Genomic DNA, 22771 nt, shown 5'->3' with positions numbered 1-22771 from the left:
GATAGCAAGCGTTTCAGGCTCGGGGGTGCCAATCACGCAGGCACTATTCTGCCACGCTAACCGTCTAGAGTATTGGAACAGTGGGTGCAATTCATTTCATTTTGCTGTGGACTAAAAACATTTGGGGTGACATGAAAATATAGATGAGACATCAGATCAACACTTCAGATTTGATTCAGCTTTCATTTTTAGGTACTCGTATGCTAGAGAGCTGCGCACAGTTGAAAAATTTGCCTTTGAGAAGCCCACAAGATAGAAACTCAATTGCAGCCATTGCATGAACATGTGCTTAGTCACTAAACGCTTTTGAATGTCCTGAAGATGGAAATCATGTGTGTACTGACTAACGTATCGAGCATATATTGCAGGCATCACCAAATGGCGGACCACGGTCCGGATTCGGACCCCGGGATGATTCGGACCGGACCCATGGCCAATCTGTGATGATTTTTTTTCAAGGCGCATTCGCAAACGTTGGCGCTGCAATTCTAGTAAATACGGAAAAGGCGTCACTGATTTGAGCCAATCAAATCTTTTGTTTACGATCCACTGCCAATTGCGCAACAGACCGGAAGAGAGTGCTGCTGACAGTATGCCTTGCTAAAAAGTTAGCGAGGTCGATGCGTCTTGTTTTAAATGAATGGACGGAGAAATTTAGTTTCGTTCTGGCTGCAGCCGATTCTAAACCAGTGTGCATCATATGCTCCGAAACCGTCGCAACATTTCGAAGCGCCAGTACGAAACAAAGCACCGCCCTTTTTTGCAAAGTTATCCGCTGACGTTTGAGGAGAGCGCACGCAAAAACATCGAACTTCGAGTGCAGTATAACAGATGTTTACGTTTTCGTTTACAGCCCAGTGGCATGCAAACGAATGTTCACTAAAAGTATCATGGATTTTGGGGAAACATAAAAAAACATTCAGTGATGGGGAAGTTGTGAAGGAGTGCTTAAATGCGGTTGCACAAACATTATTTAAAGGAAAACACTAAACCCAGATGTGTGAAATAATCTACCAAATCCCAATGGCCCTGACTCCGTTCCAACCCAGATTTAAGTCACTGGCAGGGCAGTCACAAACTCATTTTTCTCATTAAGAGAAGTTAAAAAAATATTCAAAAGAAAAGGTGTTGTCAAAGCTCATTTTGAATTAGTTTTTCATGAGGACAGCCATTTTTATTGATTGTGTACTGAACATGCTGACCTGGTTTACTTGGATAATTAGGCTTTCCGTTTTTTATAGGCTGATAACGCTTTGATTTAAAAAAAAAAAAAAGGTAAAAGATGTTAACTCAATGCTCTACAGGAGATATTTTACAGTTTTTTCTGTAAGTGGCACCCTTAAGTTCCTGGAGCCACATTTTCTTGAATGTGAAATAAACGCCTTATATTTGTTTGACTGGCAAAGGTGTTTAATGGGAACATTGATAAATATTTAGTATATAAGTGCGCTCTGTTGAAAATGACTAAATATTGAAACTATATAAAAATGTGAACATAGGCTAGACATTTCGGGAAGTTGGACTTTGGTTCGGACCTTTTAATTGGAAGAAATTTTCGTTGTGGACCTCTGTGACTTTTAATTGAATACCTCTGATATATTGTATGCCAAATCACAGTTGAATTCATAACTTGTGTACACTAGCCCATTTTCTTTGCACCATTGTGCATGTTTATGAATCAGATTTAATTCCCCAAAACGTTTGGAACTTTTTTAATCTTAACTCATATTTTGCAAAGCATTATCGGAAAACTTGTTAAACGCTGAACACGATAGTGTATTATAATGAAAATAATAAATAATTTTGAAAGTATTGGATAGTAATTTAACAGTGGACATTGAACTGCTTCTTATTGTGTTGTTTGATTAAACTATCTTCAGAAGTAATTCTTAGGCTCCCTCTCAAAAGATAGTCAGAACAAAAGACACGGCTTGTTTGTCGTTAAAATAGATTGCAAGGAATAAATATAGCACAGAAAAGAAGCACTTGTTGTCGAAGTTTATAAATGACAATGTGTCTGCCTTTGATCTTTGACAGTCATTTGTCACACGAAAATATGTGGACATTTTGTTTGAGATTTGTCGCATGTATAGCGGATCCCAATCTGGTCACCGCTGGCAGATATATAAATAAACCTGGAAATGTGAGAAATAATACACATTAATCAGTGACATGGGACACCTGCTGCACATTCTCCATTAACTTGGATTATTTTTATTTACATTTTCATGTCAACATTGGACTGCAATTATATGTTGATTTATTTATTTCCACTGTTGATTTATCTGCTTTACATTAAAGCACTGATTACTTATAGTTGAATAACATTTTATATGATCAATTCAGTTTCCTTGCATAAATGTACCCAGAGAAATAAAATGTAGCAAACTTACACAGAAATTAGACATTTCCCTTTTAACTTACTTGTTCAATTATCAATCATGTACATCATCTGTGACCAATCAGGTATGTGCTCCCCTTAAACACATTACTTTTTGCTCTCAATCGATAGAGTATTTATATAATAAGTAATAAACAATCTTTCAAACAGAATAGGTTCTTGCAGTTGAACTACATTACATTTGGAAAACATGAAAAAGCATTTAAATAATTCGGATGGCTGCTTCTAAACGTCTCGCCATCCATTCTCGCTATTAACATACGCCATTTGAACGGCAAGGCTACAGTCGTATTCGCCTTCAACATGGCTAAAACCATTGACTTGCATTATCTTAAATAAACCATATAAACGTACAGATGTAATTCGTCTTTTACAAACAAGGAAGCAACACGCAAATGCCCAGGATCCAAAAGAAACGAATGAATGAAAATAAATTGCTGCGTCACTCCTCCTCGACGCCATTACATAGAATCAACACCGCGTTATTTAAATACACTTTCGGCCCTTTTTGCTGAAGTCACTGAGTATATATTTGCTTGTAAAAAATTGTAATCCTAGTACAAAGAAATAACCGACCTGGAAATTTATTAGAAATAATACACATTAATCAGCGACACAGGACACCTGCTGCTCATTCTCCATTAACTTGGATTATGAGACACACTTAAGCAATAGATTGCGATGTCCCTGTGACGCTGCAGCCCAGTGCTGCCACCCAGTGTCCACTTTGCAAAACTACATACTGTTATAATTTCTCAAAATGAATTAGAAAGAATGGAAAAAGCAATGACTATAATCCCAAAGGGACTGATGGAAAGAAACAAGCGCATATATATATATATATATATATGTATCATATATATATATATGTATATACACATCTCAACAAAACACTTATTTTGTGAGTATCACCCATTCATGTGCGCTTGCTCAATAGAATGTTAACAGTTTGTGTTGAAAGCTTGGAACAGCGTCACAAAAGAAGAATGCAAAATGTAAATGGCCCGCAGGTCCGATGCAATTATTGAGAGCACCGGATTTGCAACAAAATAGAAATTCTAAAACTTCTCGAAATAATCTATTCCAATACCCTATCTCACCTAAAATTGCACAATTCATTCCAAATAATGTCATCTTTGAAATAGCCATTTTAAGATGATTAAACTGCATTCTTATTTGTAAATGATGTCTTTTATGTTGCAAAGCATGAAAGCAATGGGCTCCAGTGATTGAAATCCCCGTCTTTGCATGAGCGTGTGTGTATTATATCAGACACACACACACTTGCTTGACAGATGTATTTGCCAATTATTTGCTCCAATGATGCATAAATCCTGTTTTCCCTAATCTCGTCTCTAAGCAGCATTGTCATGCCCATTAGGCCCCCCTTTGTCGGCCTTGACGACTCGCTGACTAGACTTTGACTGACAGCATCACTCGGTTTTTATGAATAGTGATAAATGCTTCAAACTCTGTTGTACAAGGCCAGATGTTATTTATGGATGTTTTACACATTATTTAGAACACATTCAGGGTTTCTTCTGTTGCTCCAAATAAGAACAAAATGTTTTTTTAAATCCAACTGTTGACTCAAATTTAATGATTCCCGCTTGACACGTGTCACACTGATCAGGACTTCTAAAAAGAAGCTTGTGAACTTTTCCTTCCAACAGATTTCCCATTACTGTCATAGTGAGACTTTCTTTCATGCGTTCTCCATGACTGCATTCTGTTGTTTGTGCAATAGGAGGGCGACTCTCTGGGGGCCATGGAGAAGGTTTGTCGTCAGCTGACCTACCATCTCAGCCCCCACTCTCAGTGGAGGAGACAAGGCCTGCTCAAGAGGAAACCCCAAGCGTGGTCAGTGCTTTAAGTTAGAGCTGAGCAATTCATCGAATTTCAATTACGATTAAGATTATTATACTCAACGATTACAAAATTGGCACAATCGTTAAAAAGCGATTATTATATATCATTGTTCAAATAGTATTCGTTTTACAATATCTAATACGATCGAGAGAATTCTTGAGTTCAAAATTTGCATTTGAGAAATCTGTTGAAATAGTCGATTTAAATGTTCCAGCAGTTCTACGGCAATTTGTAAGTGTCAACTCCAAAACACTATGATTGTTTTTAAAAGGAAATCACGCTCGAATTTATACAATTTCACCTTTTTTTTTAAATAACTCCCATGATAAATCAATTTTTTTCCAAAAGGAACTTACATAATTATACTGTTTCAGCGAATGTGATTTGTCCTTTTATTTTATTGATTTTTTTTAACTTATAAACATTTTCTTGTTTTGTACTACAACATAAATCGTTTGAATAATTGTGATTTCAACAACCCTACTTTAAGTGCTGTTATTTTAAAGTCAAATGTAGTTAGTCATCTTTTTCTTTTCTCTCTGTCCATTGCTTTTCATACTCAAACAATTTCCTACAATTGTCACTTAATTTGAATATAATAGTTTAGTCCTTTGGGAATTGGTCAAATCTATATATATTTGTGGAGACTCCAACTATCCACGAAGCTTCTTCTTAGTTTATGCATTCTTCAGAACGTTAAAGTACATCACACCTAACTAACATGGCCAAGGGTTAGTGTTAGTTAAAGGCTAGTGTTAGCTAAATAAAAAGCCAAATTGCTAGCTACATTTTAGTCTTGCAATGTTCTGCTTGAACTGATCTTTCAGGGATTTATCACTCTTTGTTGGAATAAGAGCCTTACTATTTCTAACTGCTGCATAACAATTTCAATAAGTCGCTTTAAGCCAGGAAATTTTGGAGCAGGTTTTAGGCCAAATGGAAATGTACATGCATGCGGGTTTGATAAAATGACCTATGTCGTGCAGAGCAGAACAGTCCATCTCAGCATGAGATTTCTTCAGCAAGGGACAGAGAATGTTCATTTGTGTCAAAAGCTTGTCATAATTTGCCTAAACCCCACCCGTGCATAAAATTTAGAAGCTATAATCATTACATTTATAAACAAACACACGTCTGAACACGTTAGGTTTTATTTTTGTGACCAGCGCAAGTCAGCCGCGTTGCGACGTCTTAATCTGTCTGACCGATGGACTCCAGTTCACCTGCAACCCTGATAAAAATGTAAAAACGGATTGCAGATTATGTGAAATTATTCTGCACTGATGAGCAGCATTTAATTAATTCAGCGTTGCAGGTGTTAGCGAGTGACGAGACTAGGGCTCGTTTAACTCTGAAGGCGTCGTGTGCGCCATGTAGAAAAGACAGTCTCATAAGTATAAACGTCTTCCTTCCACACTGTGTAAAATAGATGAACATAATATGACTTTCATTGATGGGCGACTGACTGCAGAATTCTTGTTTGACACTGTACATGTGATTCCATTTCCTACATGCTGTCATGGCAACACTTTGTAAATGAGAAAATGCATTTGAAAACAGTTTGTTGAAATCAACAATTTCTTCAAATTTAGTGCTGACAAACTTGAGTAGCCTATAGCAATATGAATTACCTTAAATTGGTGATTTTTTTTCTTTTATGGAGAGCTGCATTTTGTGGACCGTCATCTCGGTCATTTAAATTTCTTGACGGATGAGTAACTCCAAGTCTCTGACGTAAAATTGTAACGTAAAACCCAATTAGATTAGATTAGATCACAAATGTTCCATTTGTGGGACTAATGAAGGTCATCTAATCTAATCTAGATGTTGTAATTTGCAGTGGGTAGTATTGTACGACTGTTTATTCGCCCGAGTCCAAAAAAAAAAAAAAAAGGATCTGCTGGAAATGTTTACTGTCGCTGTCAGAAACTTAAATACAGCTGTTCACGTGTTGAATTGGCATGTGCTGAAATATTTCTTATCCTCACAAAGGTCAGAGTGCTTTAGTTTCTTTCACAAAAATGGTGTCATGCATCAATGAGTCTGGCGCTGTCCCCGCCTGTTTGTATTCGTTATGTGATCTGATCTGTCAGTCTCATAGTAACGAGCATTGTCGCTGTTTCAGTTCCTTCCAGTGAGTCCTCTCAGTACTTTGCGATGTAACATTTGTAAAAGGATAAGTGTGTGGTGCAAAGGTGAGAAGTATCTTAACACACCTCCTTGTGCAAGGGGGGTAGCCACAATTTTTTTTAAAGGGGTAGTCAAGTTAAAAATTTTCTTAACAATAATATGTTCTCTGTGGCCCCACTATTGGCTCGCTACATTCCATTCACGTCACAGATCACCAACATCGATTTGGGGAGATTCCTCACACAAAGATATTTTGTCATAAATTTTGAACATGATTATTTTTTAAGATTGTATGCCCCAACCCACTTCGGAGCCTAGTGTCGGGATATATTCCACTCTTAACACACACCAGTCAAGGGTAATTGGTTATTGGACAAGACAAAAGATAGTACGGGGTTTCACGTCCTTGGTCGGGAAGGGGAAAAATCGGGACAAAAACAGCCAAATTGATTTTGTGTGTACCCGGCCTAAGTGGCAGTGGGATCGGCGCCTGCATTTTCAAATTGACTGTCCTCTTTTGGCCTGTGGGATAAAGATTATGATTACATCATGAAGGCTATCGGTACTGGACCAGTACTTTGCTTTAAAGGAGGACAAGATCCAAAACGGCCCGTTTTTCACTAACAAGCTCAGTTTGTAAATTTTCTAATCAGGAAACTGAAATTTGTTATCATTTTCTTTTTTATCTATTCATTTTGAAGAAAGAACATGTTTTGCTCAAGTCATTAAAGGGACAGATGACAAACTCTCCATTGGAAATCATTGTACTTTCATTGCTTATAACGTCCAAAAACGGTGATCGATTGGCACCAAAATTCATGTGGACATCCCTACTTATGACCGCTTCAGCATAACAAATGAATTAACCTCTTTGTGGCTGATTTATATGATAATGAGGAAATTTGGAGGTGACCAGAAGCGCATAGGTCACGGCACACTACTTCATTTCTGATCACGCTGAGGACGCGCGGCATAAAAGCACCAGTCAATATATTTACAGAGACTGAAGTGGGAATGAGTAGATGTGCTGATTTGTTGGGCCCACTTTTTCGACTGCAGGCGAAGTAACTACAATGCACCGTTTTATTCTTTGGAACGCGCCCGCTTCGGGCTACGCATTCACCACTCAATGTCACGTTCCAAATGCAGCCAAACTCAACTGTGGAGACGGCTTTCTCACTGGAACTTTTTGTTTGCTGAACATTGGCTTATCAGGATCGTTACCTAGCTTGTGGAAACTTTGCTGATTATCTGATCATTTGAATCAAGTGTGTTGCAGCTGGGAGAAACGGAAAACAGGCAGGACAGCGGCCAGGATTGAGGACCCCTGGGTTAGGGTGGAGGCTGTATTTTCTAATTGCCTTTTTTTTTGTTGTCATGTTTGACACTCCTAGATTTATGTTCATCTCATATTATGGACAATATAAATGTTGGACTAGTGCTTTGTTGTGAATTGAGGTGTAGTTTCTAGTTATTTATGTTGTTATGATCATTTTTTTCTGTCTACCACTGTGTTTGTCTGTTGGTATGTATTGTTGGACACTTGCAGACTTGCTGGCCCTTGCTGGCTCACTTACAACGTGTATTGATTGCCTCCCACCGACTGTATGTACAGAATGACTCAGGATGTTTGTAACACTCTTTGCCCTAACTGCTGGCTAAATATATACAGTGTAACCTCTAAAGCCGAATACGCAAGTAAAGGTAACCCAAATCAGAATTCAAACCAAATTTTAAAAACATGCCTCTTTGTCGCAATGAAAAAAAAACACTCAATTTTACAGAAACTTTACGGCAATTGGGATTACCAGAGAAAGTCTGTAAAACAATACGGTTGAACCATAAAGTAATTCAAGGAAAAAATACCCAAATAAATTTGCAGTGTTTTTCTGAGTGTGCCATGCGATTGGCTGGCAACCAGTTCAGGGTGTACCCCGCCTCCTGCCCCAAGACAGCTGGGATAGGCTCCACAAAAACATGATCATGAAAGAATAGAATGTAGTCTGCATTTAATCTTTAAACATCTCAAGCATCCAATGCAAACACACAGCTTTGTGCATTTGTCACTGTCAGTTAAATCCATGTTTATAAAAACAATATATATGTTCATGTTGTATAAGTCACAGCAGTCCGGTGACAGTAAGCACACTCGAAAGCATCCCTGTGACTGGGTAAGAATAAATTTCCTTGAATTAAATGACACTGAAAGGAGTCTTCTATCACATCCTCAGTACAATCGCATTGGTTTCATCTCACTGTGACTCATATTTATTCCCTGCGGAAAGCTGACCCCTTGTTGCAGTATGAATCATGCTACCCACCTGCGCGAGCCTCCTGCTGCTTAACCGAGTCACACCGTTTTTGTACGGTTCCCTTCTAATTGATCTTCTTACTAATAAACTGTTAATATCACAATAAAAACTGCTATGGGCAGCTGGAGCACGGGTTTACTGGGGACACTCTTTAGAGTGCATTAACTCTAGCTCATTCATTTGGGCCAAACCAATCAGGAAACAGACTGTGTGACCCTCTTCGGAGTAATTAAAAATCTGAGTGTTTTTTTCCCAGATATGCTCAAAGTGCTTCAGCAGTAGATGCCATTGATTACGAAGGTGCAGTGTTAATTTGAGCACCCCTCGATCATGACCACAGTGGTGTGCCGTCAATTTATGGCTTGTTTGTCACGAGGCCAGGAGCAAGATTAGTGTTTGCGCGTCGTTGTAATGGTATTTGCAATTCTATATTGTCATATTCTTTCAGTATGATTCTGACACAGCAACTTTACATCTTCAGGACAGCAATATTTCCAATACTATACAATTAAAAAAGTCACGCAATAAAAGTATGTGTGTATTAAATTAGGTGTGAATAATTTCTAGACTGACTCAGCGGAAGTGAATGTGTCTATTTTTCACTAAAGTGCAACACACTCACTCACATACACACGAACACACGCTGATAACTAGGCCAGATTTGACTTTCTGTGTTCGGAGATGATTTTTGTGTCCCTTAATGTATTTTTCATGCTGATTTAAAAAATCTATTTACAGTTTCTCGAGCACGTCACGTTTTAGAGAAATTTTCCTTTTCAAGTTTGACTTATAAGAGCTCGTGCAATATGGATTTTACCATGTGTTGTAATTCATAGCTACATATACCGTAATATATAGTTACGTTTTAGAAATAAAATACACCTGTTGCTGAACTTAACCCTTCATATTAGGGGTGATACCAAGTATTGGTATCAGACGATACCTGGCCTTAGTTCTACATTTCTACCCCCCACTTGTGGTTTATGATTGGGAACTACAGGTACACACACCTGACCGATGTAAGCAATATTTTTGAAATTGATAGGTTTTGACTTGGATGTCACTATCTTACATACAGCCGAAATATATACCATTGTCATTCACACTGGTGTTCGGCGGGGTGTGAAAGTTTGGTTGTAGTCGAAGGTCGCTTCAGTCAGTCTTCCCCAGGGCAGCTGTGGCAGCAGAATATTGTTGACCACCAATAGAATGTGAATATGTGAGTGCATGAATAATGTATCTTTAAATCTCGAGAAGAATGCTAGATAAATCTGATGTATTATTATTATGATTTATGATAATGTACATATTGACAGCAGCAGCATCTATGTTTTCTCACCTCCACTGTCAAATCAATGAAAGGAGACGAACTTGGCTTGGGGAGGTCTGCTGTCCTCTGCGCACGTACACTAACTGGCTGCGTGATAGATGATCTTGGGGAGACACAGAGGACGAGGACGCGGCCAACCATAGAGAGCGCAATAGGATAGAGCAGAACTATGAGTGTCTCCTTAAAAATCACTGAGGTGCCGTATAATGTAGTTTCTAATATTAGATTGTCTCTGTCATCGCCAAGGTGGCCCCGGGTTATTTTCCTTAGTAGTCTAGCGCTCCTTTCCCATTGTACCGGTTGTACCCCAAGCCTGGTTCCGCACTGTGTGGTTGCTTTTCCATTGCACTTTTTTAGACTGTGCGGTTCTGACAAACCCATTCCTCAGAACCTCTTCCAACTTGTTTCTTGAACGCAGGCCGAGGAGGGCTGTGACATCACTGTCATCTGATTGGCCTTCAGATGTCATAAAATTACAGCATTTAAAGTGCACGTTTATTGTGTTTTACACAGGAATTTATAAAGCTTGTGGTAAACATTTCAGAGACTTACTCTGAGAGCTGACTCATAACAGACACAGACGATAACAGCGATGCGCTAAATTTGCACGAATAATAACGGCAGATTAAAGTTTTGCTACCCATGATCCAGTGACGTGTGGTGAGGTTCATGACTTGTGAGGCAGTGACTTCTTTGGAGCCAATATTTATATTTTGGCCTCCATTTAAATATTTGCTTCCAAAGCACCACACTTTTCAACGTGATTCTAACATACCAATCCGTGTCAAAGTTGTGAAAGAATTCAATGAATTCTGAATTTATTGGAGCCAACTACAGTTGGCTACAGAACTACAGATAGGTACCAAGCCTCTGTTCTAAACCGGCCTCGGGGCTGAATTTTTATAAACAGGAGTATCAATAAGCTCCACCCTTAATGGTCCCTTAATGGTTCTGGTCATGGTCTTCAAGAAATGTTCAATGTATTTAGACAATCTAAATCAGGGGTCCTCAATCCTGTTCCTCGAGGGCCGGTGTCCTGCAGGTTTTCCATCTCTCTCTGCTGCAACACAGCTGATTCAAATGATCAGTTAATCAGCAAGGACTACAAAAGCTAGATAATGATCGTTCAGGTGTGTTGCACCAGTGAGAGATGGAAAACGGGTAGGACACCGGCCCTCGAGGAACAGGATTGAAGACCCCTGATCTAAATGTTCCACTTCACCTTCTGGATCTAGTTTCTAATTAGCTATAAAATTACAATTATTATTTGTCGAAGTATTATATCACAATCGCAGGCAGCATCAGCCAGTGTAGAGCTGTGTTAGTAAATTATCAAGGCCAATTGGTTTAACTAAACTTGTCTTTAATTATTGAGTAGGTAATAAGGAATTGTGGAATAATGGCAATTTGTTTTGCTACTTGAGCGAGCTCAAAACTTGTAGCTAATTTGTGAAATAAAAATAAATCAATAAAAGAATGCTGAAAATGTTTGCAGTATTGCAACGTTTTTATTTACCATATGTGATTATTTGAAATTTTGGTTCTCATATAAACCAAAATAAACTCACAAGAGACATGGACGGCTCGTTGCCTACGCGCAACGTCATCTGGTGAAATGTTTTTATTCTCGGCGACACATAGTAAAAGGACATTTTTTTCTACAATTAGGAACTGAGCAGCGACAGCTTATATCTGGAGGAATCTTTCTTCTCCGCAAGCAATTTAATTTTTGCAACCCTAACCTTGAACAAAAACTCACCAAACTTTGCATACACATCGGGCCTGATGAAAAAGTTGAGATTTTAAAGTTGTCTTACATAAGGTTCTGAAACGCCCCCTTCGGAGGTTTATCACGGTATTTTTAATTTAGGGCTTGGAAAATTGGGAGGCACGTGTAGCAATCTCAGTTGTACTAAAATGTACCCTAAAATAGAGCAATAAAACTCTAAAATGTACTAAAAATGAGCTGTGAAAATTTGATTGTGCAATTTTGAACCATTTTTGTATATTTACAGGGGTCATACTTTTGCCCCCTTGTACCACAGATTTCATCTGATTAACTTCAAATTTGAGCTGTACCATCTCAACACCTGCCAAAACAACAGGGGGAAAATATGACATATAATATGACGGATTCGGGGTATCAACTTTTTTATAACAACAAATTCGTCACTCTCACACATACGTACACACACCCCCCCCACACACACACATATGTATATATATATATATATATATATATATATATATATATATATATATATATATATATATATATATTAGTGCTGTCAAGTGATTAATTCTTTAACTAATTAATCACAAAAAATTCCATGATTAATTGCGATTAATCATATTTTTCAACAACTATTTTTTGCGACGCTTAAAACAGATATTTACTTGAATAATATCTTGGAATCGATGCAAAGTCACCAAATACGAAGTATATTTAATTCAAAGACTGTTCTAATAGCTTTCTTGGATGCTTGAATACAATCTAAATGGAGACATCTTTGCAGACATTTATTTTCGAAACATTTCTCAAAACTGCCCACAAGCGCCACACTCCAGCAGTGTTGCTTTGCAAGGCCCAGTGTAAATTGAACACTGTGTTTTTTTCTGAGACGTGCTAATGATGTACAGTTAATATGACACAATACTGGCAAAGTATGCAAATTGTTTTTGAAGTAAATCAAACTGAGTTAAACTGAGTTAAAATATTGAACTCAGTTAAAAGATTTTGGACTAATCACCTGAGTTAACGCTTTAATTATGACCCTATATATATATATATTTATATATATATATATATATATATATATATATATATATATATATATATATATATATATATATATAAAAAATATTTTCAACTAAATTTCTCCAAATGGTCAAATACATCAATTATGAAGTCGAATGATTATGAATTGTACCTGCTGCCCCTGCTTCTGTCATCAGAACAGTAGATTGCTGAATGAGAATTTAATGAGATTGGATTTTCTTTACCACACCAACAGGGATTATTATGTAACGTTTTTAGAAATGCTTTGCCAGTCACCTCAGCAAAATTTCCTAAGCTACACACTGCTTGACAATTTATAGGGTGGTTTGCATTTAAGCAAATGCAAAGGGCCTTAGCTGTCAGACTCAAATAATCTGACGGGGTTTTTTTCTTGAATAAATATAGAAATAGAAAACATACTGTTTTTCATAATATTATGCCCTGGTAATGATTCTTGTTTGTGGCAAAACATCCTGAATCCATCTGTCTGTGGGTGTATTTTGTCACAATGTGGCTTCACAAACAACAAGGTGTAAGAAACTGATGTGACTGTGGTTGTGAAAAAAAAATACATATTTGCAATCTGATGTGTGCTGAAGGTTCTGTATTTATTGGACCGTGAAGTGGGTGGGAAGCTTTAAGTGTTTGACTGTCTGCATGTCCCTGCAACTGCCATAATAGACCTTTTTAATCCTCACTAATAAAAACTGACGCAAAGTCTTGACTTTCATTCCTTCATCGGCAATGTATGCATTCAATTGGGCATTTGAGACTGGCCTATAGAATAGGATTTCCTAACAAATTATAAGCAAGACACAAATAACAGTTCTCAACAAATGAAGGTCAAACAAACATGGGAATATAGTAATGTGAGTATTTTTTTTTTTTTGTCAAATCGTGAAGTGCTCAGAAGAGGCAGAAGAAGCTTTTATTCATCCCAATGGGAGAACATCAATTAACACTTCAGACTGAAAACATGCACGTTGACAAGAGTGAAGACTGCACTTGCGCTCACGGTTGATTTGGACTGTCTTCCTTACAGACACCTCTGCATTTATGGTGAAGTGTGCAGATTCTTCACCCAATAACATGACAAGGCTGTAGCCAGTAAAAATAAAAGGAAAGATTTGTTTTTCTCTCACTTCAATAACTTCATCAATCACGTCATACATCTGTCTGCCCATTTAAGCATACGTGATATAAACATACAGTATGTCTGTCCATTCACATACATGTAATGTAAACAGAAAGTGCCACATTTATTAGACAACGAGCCATGCAATTAAGTCACAATTTTTGAGTACACATGCACACATGGTGAGTGCACGTTAAAGCGTTTCTTCACCAGCGTATTATTGAAACTGGCCATAGCTAGAAGTTTGAACATGCACTCACTATGGCTTGAAATTGCAATGTTGTTCGGGCTTCAATGGAACTTGCTGTTGACATGTGGTTGTGTATATGGCGTCAAATAGTCAAGGGAACGTCGCAATCGTAATCAAAGTCTTTAGTCATATTGAATTACACATCCACAGCAAGGATTCATATTCACAGAACTGGTGCTGCACAATGAAATAAACGCTGTTCAATTGGTCACAGAGGCTGCTAAATGTATTCTATTAGCGTCTGAACAGACATTGAAAGGAGGAATGACAGCGGTTGAGCAACAATCTGTTTACTGCACACAAGATAGGTCGCTGTTTGCAGTAACCACATCAAAATCACAACAATCAATTTCGCTGTCTCGTCAACCTTCCGCTTTCTTCCATACGCAACAATCAGAAATGTAAAAATATGTCTGTCCCTTCACATGTAGATATAAAAGGAAGAAAATCTAAAGGTCCTGACAAGTGTGTATAATTTTTTTTCCTACAAAAATAAAAAAGGTTTTGCATGTATCCATTCTTCCATTTCTATAGTGCTTGTCCCAATTAAGGCTAAGGTTGAGCTGGAACCCATCCCAGCAGGCTGATTTACATATTTAATTTTTTGACATTCACTTTGTGTGTACTGCAGTTTTTTTTGGGTTTTTTTCAAGCCATGAAAAGTAAAGTGTTCATCTCTATCTCTTCATTGAGCAGACCTGTAGATCAGCCTTTTGTGCCCAGCTCACTTTGCCAAATACAGTTGTCCCGGTGGGTTTATTTATAGCCCAGACCATGCAGTCAGAGACTACCACTTTAAGTGCTACTCAAAAGCTATTTTTCAGCTGCAGACTTCAGTGTCTTAATCTCTGAATCCCCTTAGTATCAAACTGTTTGCATGTCCCCGCAGCTGCCATATTTCTGTTTCCCGAGTGTATTCTTCCTATTAGTAACCGAGCTTCAAAGCTTGCCCTATAGACGGTTTATCTCATCAGGAGTTATCCACAATTTGTGTGTACTGCCCAGAGATTGTTTTACATTTGCCGGACATTTCATTAGGTACACCTGCACACTCAGAGCTAATACAAAATAGTCACGGTTAGTTTTGAATAACGCTGTCGGAGACGTTCAACTTCTAAAATGTATTGATTAATATATTTGTAGTTGTCATTCTTGTACCAGATTGAGTTATATTTTGGTTATCTTGTTTATTTAAATAAAACATTTATGTGTCAATCATAGCATATAGAGTTATAGTCATGTAATTTTCTGAGCTCCACAAAGTGTCAATTCAGAATTTTGTCATTCATCACTCTGATGTCATCTCATGTTTCTGTTTCTAGTTTGAAGGCGGTGCTGTCCACACCTCCATCCAGCGGAGCGCTGGATCTGTCTGGTATCCCTCTGGTAGCTCGCGACATGGAGCGTCTGTGTGCGCACCTCAAGCACCACGCTTCCATAGTAGTTAGCTTGGAGCTGGGCTTCACTGAGCTGACCGATGAGGCCTTCCTCCTGCTCCTGCCCACTCTTGCTGTCCTGCCTCACCTGGAGACGCTAGCCATGAATGGAAACCGGCTGACGAGGACTATTCTGAAGGAGCTGACAGATGCCTTAAAGGTCGCTTCCGTGTTGTCATATTGTCTCTTTATAGAGAATTAACATGAAATTGTGCCAGAATCACATTCACAATTTTTCTGTGTTGACGTTTGATGATAGAGATGATAACTTCACTGTTCCAAAGCGCATTTGTCTACATAACCCTCCATCTAATAGCCACTGTCTGCACTTTTCATGAAGAATGTTTACTTTATTTCTTACAAACAATCAAGAATAGTTGTTACCAACCTTATTGAAACTGAAAGCTACTTTTTGATTAATGCAAACACTACCAGATTCATTCACACTTCTGAACCAACGCATTTATGCAACAATTTATTAATTAATAATTAATGATATACATCGTGAACAAACTGATTATGTTAATGATTTCTTACAATAATTATCATCAACTATTTAATATAGTAGGTCACAGTTAAATATCAGTATGTGACAGTATTTTTATAAATCTCTGAAAAAGTTATGAGCACTTCTACAAAATCCCTTAGAAATCACAATGATCCATGACTGGTGAGCTATTTTTTAAACAGACTTGTGGGATACTCACGTGGCCAGTGGGCATGACTTGTCCTGAATGGGTAGGGAGATTCTTAACCAAATTTAAATGTGAGACCTGTTTTTCATGCCGTAACTTATTTTGCTATTTACCCTGCCTGACGTTTTGTCTTCCTCTAACTTTTATCCTACTTGTAGATCAGATTTTTTCATATTTCATTTGAAATTTCCAGCATGTCCTCATTCGGGTTGCATGTAGCTGGAGGTTCTCTCAGGCTATCCAATCACTTGACATGACATCACTATTCTGTTATACGATGATGGAGTGACAGTTTCATTCACAGAATGAAAAATTAACATGGGTACACATTCAAATTTTGACATGGTTCTTAAATGAGGACCAGAGATTGATGTTTGGTGCTCATTCCCCTTCCCCAACCCACTGACCTCATGAACCACCTTAAGGACTTACGACACATCTGGGCAAGGTTTTTTGTTCAAATGTGTAGATAATATAATATGATATAATTTAATCCAGTTTTCAGTTTCCATTCCCCAATTCCAACAGGATAATAGTAAATTGGCCATAGCCTAAATGAAAATGTTTTTTCAAAAACATTGTCTCTGTGTGCAGTAAATAAAGCGTTCAACAGCTTCTCCGTGTCAGCATGTAAATGTGCTATTGAATAATTATGGATAAGAACGCTTTGCAAAAATAATTTCCACAATTCTACGAGTTAAACTAGGCTTTTAAGAGCTTCTCATGAGTTTTAAGCAGATTTATTTTATTAGAGCTTTCTTTGAAACAAAAAAGATACAAGTGTTGGGAAATCACGCTAATAGTCAAGTTTTTGTCAGTTTAAATGTGTAGAACGGAACATTCTGAGGAATACTTGAGATTACAATTATTTTCAACTGCATTTTACACTAAGAAAAACAGTCACAGGTAGATGTGTTTCTTCCATAGGATCCCAACAGCTTCCCAAGTGTGACTTGGATCGACCTGGGAAACAATGTGGACATCTTCTCACTGCCACAGCCTTTCTTGGTCAGCCTGAGGAAGCGCTGTCCCAAGCAGGGCAACCTGCCGACCATCCTGGAGTTTGGCGAGAGTCAGGCCAGCGAACCCCCAGAAAGGCTGAGAGGGATCGGCGAAGATGAGGAGACTGACGACACCAACAGGACTGAAAGCATGGGAGAGCTCCGCTCCGAAGTGGAGGAGGAACTGGATGGGGAGCTGGAGATAGAGGAGATGATGGAGGAGCTGCTGGATTTCGACAGGGAGGTGCAGGGGAAGGAGGACGAAGATGAGAGCATGTGGACTGTCGAGGAGCAGAGGAAAGCGAGGGGGATGAGGACACATGAAGAAGAGTTAGACAGGAAAGAGAGGCCCGGCCGGATAGCCGTGATGGCGCAGGACGAGGACGACACACAGAGCCACTCCTCCCCGTTGTCTTGCTCCAGCCAATCACAGCACTCCTCCGCAGCTGCTGAGCCAATGAGAGCAGAGGAGGATGATTTTGACAACGTGACTGACCAATCAGAGCACTTGACCTGATTGCGGGTCTTTTCTCCTCTCTGCCTGAATTATTTCTTCTGCTGTGTCAAGGTACATGTGGCAGGAGACAAAAGGAAGACTTGCTCCTAGCTTGAACAAGCCGGATTTAACCAGTTGAACCAAGGTGGCAAGCTATTGGACGACAAGTGTCCTGACAGGATCTGTCAGTTATAGGTTAGAAAGTATCTAGGGAGACTAATGCGTAAAACCACTCACTAATTAATAATCTTTTTATTGTAACTTACCCTGTTCAGGGTTAGAGTCAGGACCTTCTGGTAACGTCATACTACCTTCATGTGCCTGGAATTTGTCCTATTATTGGTTAGATGTATGTGACGAGAAATGTAAAAAAATAAAAACAAATCATGTAGGACTGCTTAAAAAACGGTTAAATGCCACCCACATTAAACAAACATATAACTCGATAGATTAGAATGACTAAAAGAATCAAACGTTAACATGAGTCTAAAAGGGAAATACCAAGAAGTAAACAGATGATTGCTTCCTGTCCTCAGCTGACAGTTCATATTGCCCCCAGCTATGATCACATCCATGCATGCTATCGTCTGGATCATAAATTGATATTTGAACCTGCTTTACCTGCATTTAGTTCTCGAGTCAGTTTATATCTTAAAAAAACAAACACGTGTAAATGTGGGCTGACGTTAGATTTGTATGATCATTTTGTAGCCTGCTTTATTATACTAGTAATTGTGGACATAAATGGTGGTTAGAGTCCATCCAGATTATTTCTTGGGAAAATAACACTGACAATTGTGCTGAATGTAATGCTTCCCAATATTAATCAATCTAATAAAAGCTGCTCCTAGCTCTGATACAATTAAATTGAGGGAGGCGCTCATTTTAATTAATATTAAACAAAAAGTTTGAAAATTTTGTATTTGATAAATTATTTTCATGTCACAATACTTTTTGTCCATATTCTTACATTTAGCTTTGAAAAGCCTGTGCCCCATTTGTGAGATGAACAGCGAAATAGAGAATATGCGTTGCAATGTAAAATGTGCCAAATTTTTACTCTACGCTGATTTTAAGGAGAAAAAAAACTGCTTTCTAACAGTATTAAGGACAGTGGATAGAAGTGTTTTTACAACAGAGGAATAAACACCAACTTTTTAGTGACAAGTTTAAATAGTTTTGGAATAAGAATGGGCTTATACACAACAATTATCCGTAATCGTGTGCTATAACAGTTACATTGTATGTGGAATCTATGTGCATGTGAAGTCAGATTTCCAAACTTTAAATGGACAATCTAGTCATCTGTTGTTTTCAGCATTGTACACAGGAATCTGTCGGCCCTCGACGTTGATCTATCAGGTAAATCAATGCTCCAAAATTGGCCACAACAGTAAAACTCTTCATCTTGGATCGGAAGCAAAGTAAGGCTATAGTTTAAATCATGCTTATGTATGCAGAGGAGTGCTGTTGTAAGTAGCAGATATTATTATGTCACCAGCAAAGGTTCTCAATCTCCACCCACATTCCAAGTTCATGCGCGGATAAATGAGAGTCATGAATCCAACACAAAAGTCAAGCAATCAGAGGCTATCCATTTTAAATTTTAGGGGTCAACCATTGGACTAATAATTCAAGATACATGCTTTTGTGTGAATATATATACACACATGTATTTATATTAGTGCTGTCGAGCGATTAATTTTTTTGTACTAATTAATCGCAAAAAATCCTTAATTAATTGCGATTAATCACATTTTTTTTAATAATATCTTGTAATTAATGTAAAATCACCAAACATGAAGTGTATTTTAAATCAAAGCCTGTTCTAATAGCTTTCTTTGATCCTTGAATGGGGTCATCTTTACGGGCATTTTTCTTAGAAACAGTTCTCCAAACTTATACAGTACATTTACTTGTAAGCAACACACTCCAGCAGTGTTGCTTTGCAAGGCCCAGTGTTAATTTAAGCAGGGTGTTTTGTTCTGAGAGGATGTGTTAAAACAGGTGTGAGCAAACTACGGCCCGGGGGCCACATGCGGCCTGTTAAATGTTTTAATCCGGCCCGCCGTACTTGAAAAAAATTAAATGAATAAACATTTTTAATGTTTTAATTTCAAAATACTGTGGTTTTTCAAAGATATATATATTGTTGTAATGTTTTTGTTCACTTTCATTTAAAATTAAATGTTTTTTTTTCCCAATGAGGTGAGGTTACCTAAACATTCCACCCATCTGCTCCTGCTCCGGCCCCTATGTCAAATTTTGAAACCCATTGTGGCCCGCCAATCAAAAAGTTTGCCCACCCCTGTGTTAATGATATACAGCTTATATGGTACAGCGTTTAAATTTGGCTTTGCAAGATATGCAAGATTTTTAAAGTAAATAAAGAAATTAAAAAAAATAAATAATCATATGTTAACGCTTAACCCTCTATCTCTCTGTCTCTCTCTCTCTCTCTCCCTTTAAAAAAAAAAAAAAAATATATATATATATATATATATATATATATATATATATATGCCGCTTTCACTGTTTGCGTTTTAATTCAACTTTGTTGAAAGCGTTATCTTACAGTGGGTTGTGCGTTTCGTTTTTGTGGTTCTGACAAATCCAGTATTTCAGTGCTATACTTGAATCTAACTGCAAGGATTCCTCCCTTTAACATAAGCCATGCAACTATTTACTGACAAAATGTGTTCACACATTATCATCCCAGAGTGAGCCCTTTAAACTGATATTTCATGATGATCAACATTTGTAAAAATGTTCAGATATCTACTACTCGTCATTGCATAGGCAATGTTAACATCAAATTTCAAAAGTCATACCTAATCATTGCATGTAACTTATGAAGTGACACAAGAGATTCTATCCTCAGGTTCATTGTTTTGAAGATGCGGGTGAGACAGTGGAGTAGAGTTTCGCCTTTATGCGGCTGTCAATCAAATATAGACCTCTTCTGTTTTCCAGCATGTCAATCAAAAAAAGATGTTAAAGTGAGAGGACTGCACAACTGTCCTGAGAAATTTGGGGTCCAGTGCCTTGTGCAAGGGCTCCACAGCAGTGCTCAGGAAGCGAAATGGCCTCGCTATAGCAAGCGTTCCCCACCTGTCGTTTCTTTTTGAATGGGCTTAACCCACAAGTAAACTACTGCCACCCAAAATGGTTTCAAGATTAGAATAGTGTTTCTACTTTGACCAGTACTTAAATGTCAGTCAACAGTGTTTCTACTTTTGTAGCCACCGTGGTAATTGCCGATTCCCTCTCCCATGCTGCACTCACTCGTTTCGCCAAAGTGGCTCAAGGCTAACCAATTATAACCGCACTCATCACCACAGGCAAAATAACTCGACTACTTTATCGGAAGTGGTGAAAGGACTGTGATGTTTACCTCAGATGTACATAGAGAGCATATGAATGCTTTACGGAATAGGGTGGGGGGGGATCAAAATGCACATTCGGTGCACCTGCACAAGCTAATGAGATCCTATGTGAGAGCTTTATTAAAAATGTAACATCTACAATTATAATCATGCTCACTTGACTGACACTGTCATGAATGAACAATTTTTCTTTTCTGTGTGGGTTTAGTTTGAAGTGGTATGGACCATGGTGTCGTACCGGGAGCCCATTAGATTGTGCAAGAACCTAATAAATTGTGAAAAAAGCAACATTCATTTCCTTTGCACTTGTGTTAGTGTATTTTCACAATCTACCATACACCTCTGCTAGATACTCTATACAGATTTCCTTTACACTGCTCAGACTGATTTCTGTGCTGCATTAGACAGCTACTGGAAATGATGCTATGTACAGTACTATTATTAATACATTAAAATGTTACTCAATGGATCTTAACAATAAATAACATGAGAGGAAAACAGACGATGCCTTGTCAGTCATTCACAGGTCATATATTGTACTGACAAACAGTCACACTTGCATTCACACCATTAGACGAATTGGAGTCTTCAATATTACAAACATGCAGTTTTTTGGGGATGAAAATTCAAGCCAGTATGGAGAAATCATGCAAACTACACACTCAAAAAAGATTTGGACCCAGAACCTCAGATCTGCTACGAAGTTAATGTCCCTTTCTTTTTTTACTTGTACTGACATCTCATGGTGAACCATACGAACTGCAACTGGGGCGCTTATCGTGTGCCAGGGAAATTAATTAACATTGCTTGAAAACAACTAAATACAAGCTTCAATTAAGCAAGCTTCAATCAAGAGGGAGCTCATGAAAATTCTCTTTCGTCGTAGCCGCCATGTTTGCAACCAATTCAGGCCAAAGCAACAGTAATTTGAGTTCGTCACCGTTTAGACCCACCCGCCCAGTAATTTGGATGGGCGAGTTTGACAGATGAAATGAATTCATGAAACGCTGCAACGCGGGACCATGAAATAATTAAATACAGAAAAAAAGTAATTACATAAATGATTAATGGGATATATAAATAATTAATTAAATACATAATTAATTATTAAACACAGAAATAATTATATATATTTTTTACATATAGTGACTGTGATGATTCATTTATTTATTTAATTCCACATTTTAATAATAAATGAAACATTCAATTTATTTTGACAATTTTAATAAAACGTTTCATGGCGTATTTATTTATTTAATTTAGTCACTTTCAGTTCTTCATAGTTAACCAGCACTTTATTGTTAATTCAACCTTCATAGTTACCTAGCCCTTTATTGTTAATTCAACCTTGATGTCGAGGGTACAGATGCTTATTCGGATTAAAACCTCCTGGGTTTCATGCATTCATGTTAATTATGGTCAAACGCAAACTCCCACCAACGATTTTTGGGTGATGAAAAATGTTTAAGGGTGTATTTTCATCTCCTCGACATGCTATTCATAATATCTAAATATAAATAAGAGGGAAATGTTTTTTGTAATTCTAAATTG

At 37.8% G+C, this 22771-nt stretch overlaps 1 protein-coding gene across 2 annotated transcripts in view; it reads left to right on the top strand.

The window, feature by feature from the left end:
* lrrc75a (leucine rich repeat containing 75A) overlaps window positions 1-21722 on the top strand; it is a 39616-nt gene extending 17894 nt beyond the window's left edge. For both annotated transcript variants that reach the window (XM_088301324.1, XM_088301325.1), the window contains exons 3-5: window positions 4149-4261; window positions 15529-15802; window positions 17265-21722. In XM_088301324.1, coding sequence (XP_088157450.1) covers window positions 4149-4261; window positions 15529-15802; window positions 17265-17855 — 978 coding nt within the window. In that variant the 3' untranslated portion in view covers window positions 17856-21722. The remainder of the gene's footprint in view (window positions 1-4148; window positions 4262-15528; window positions 15803-17264) is intronic.
* Window positions 21723-22771: the final 1049 nt, after the last annotated feature.

This window comes from Idiotropiscis lumnitzeri, chromosome 7, assembly GCF_059441095.1.
Source record: "Idiotropiscis lumnitzeri isolate Australia: NSW breed Sydney's pygmy pipehorse chromosome 7, RoL_Ilum_1.0, whole genome shotgun sequence".
Classification (NCBI taxonomy): domain Eukaryota; kingdom Metazoa; phylum Chordata; class Actinopteri; order Syngnathiformes; family Syngnathidae; genus Idiotropiscis; species Idiotropiscis lumnitzeri.
The sequence above is the reverse complement of the archived record's forward strand: the minus strand, read 5'-3'. Positions and strand labels throughout refer to the sequence as shown.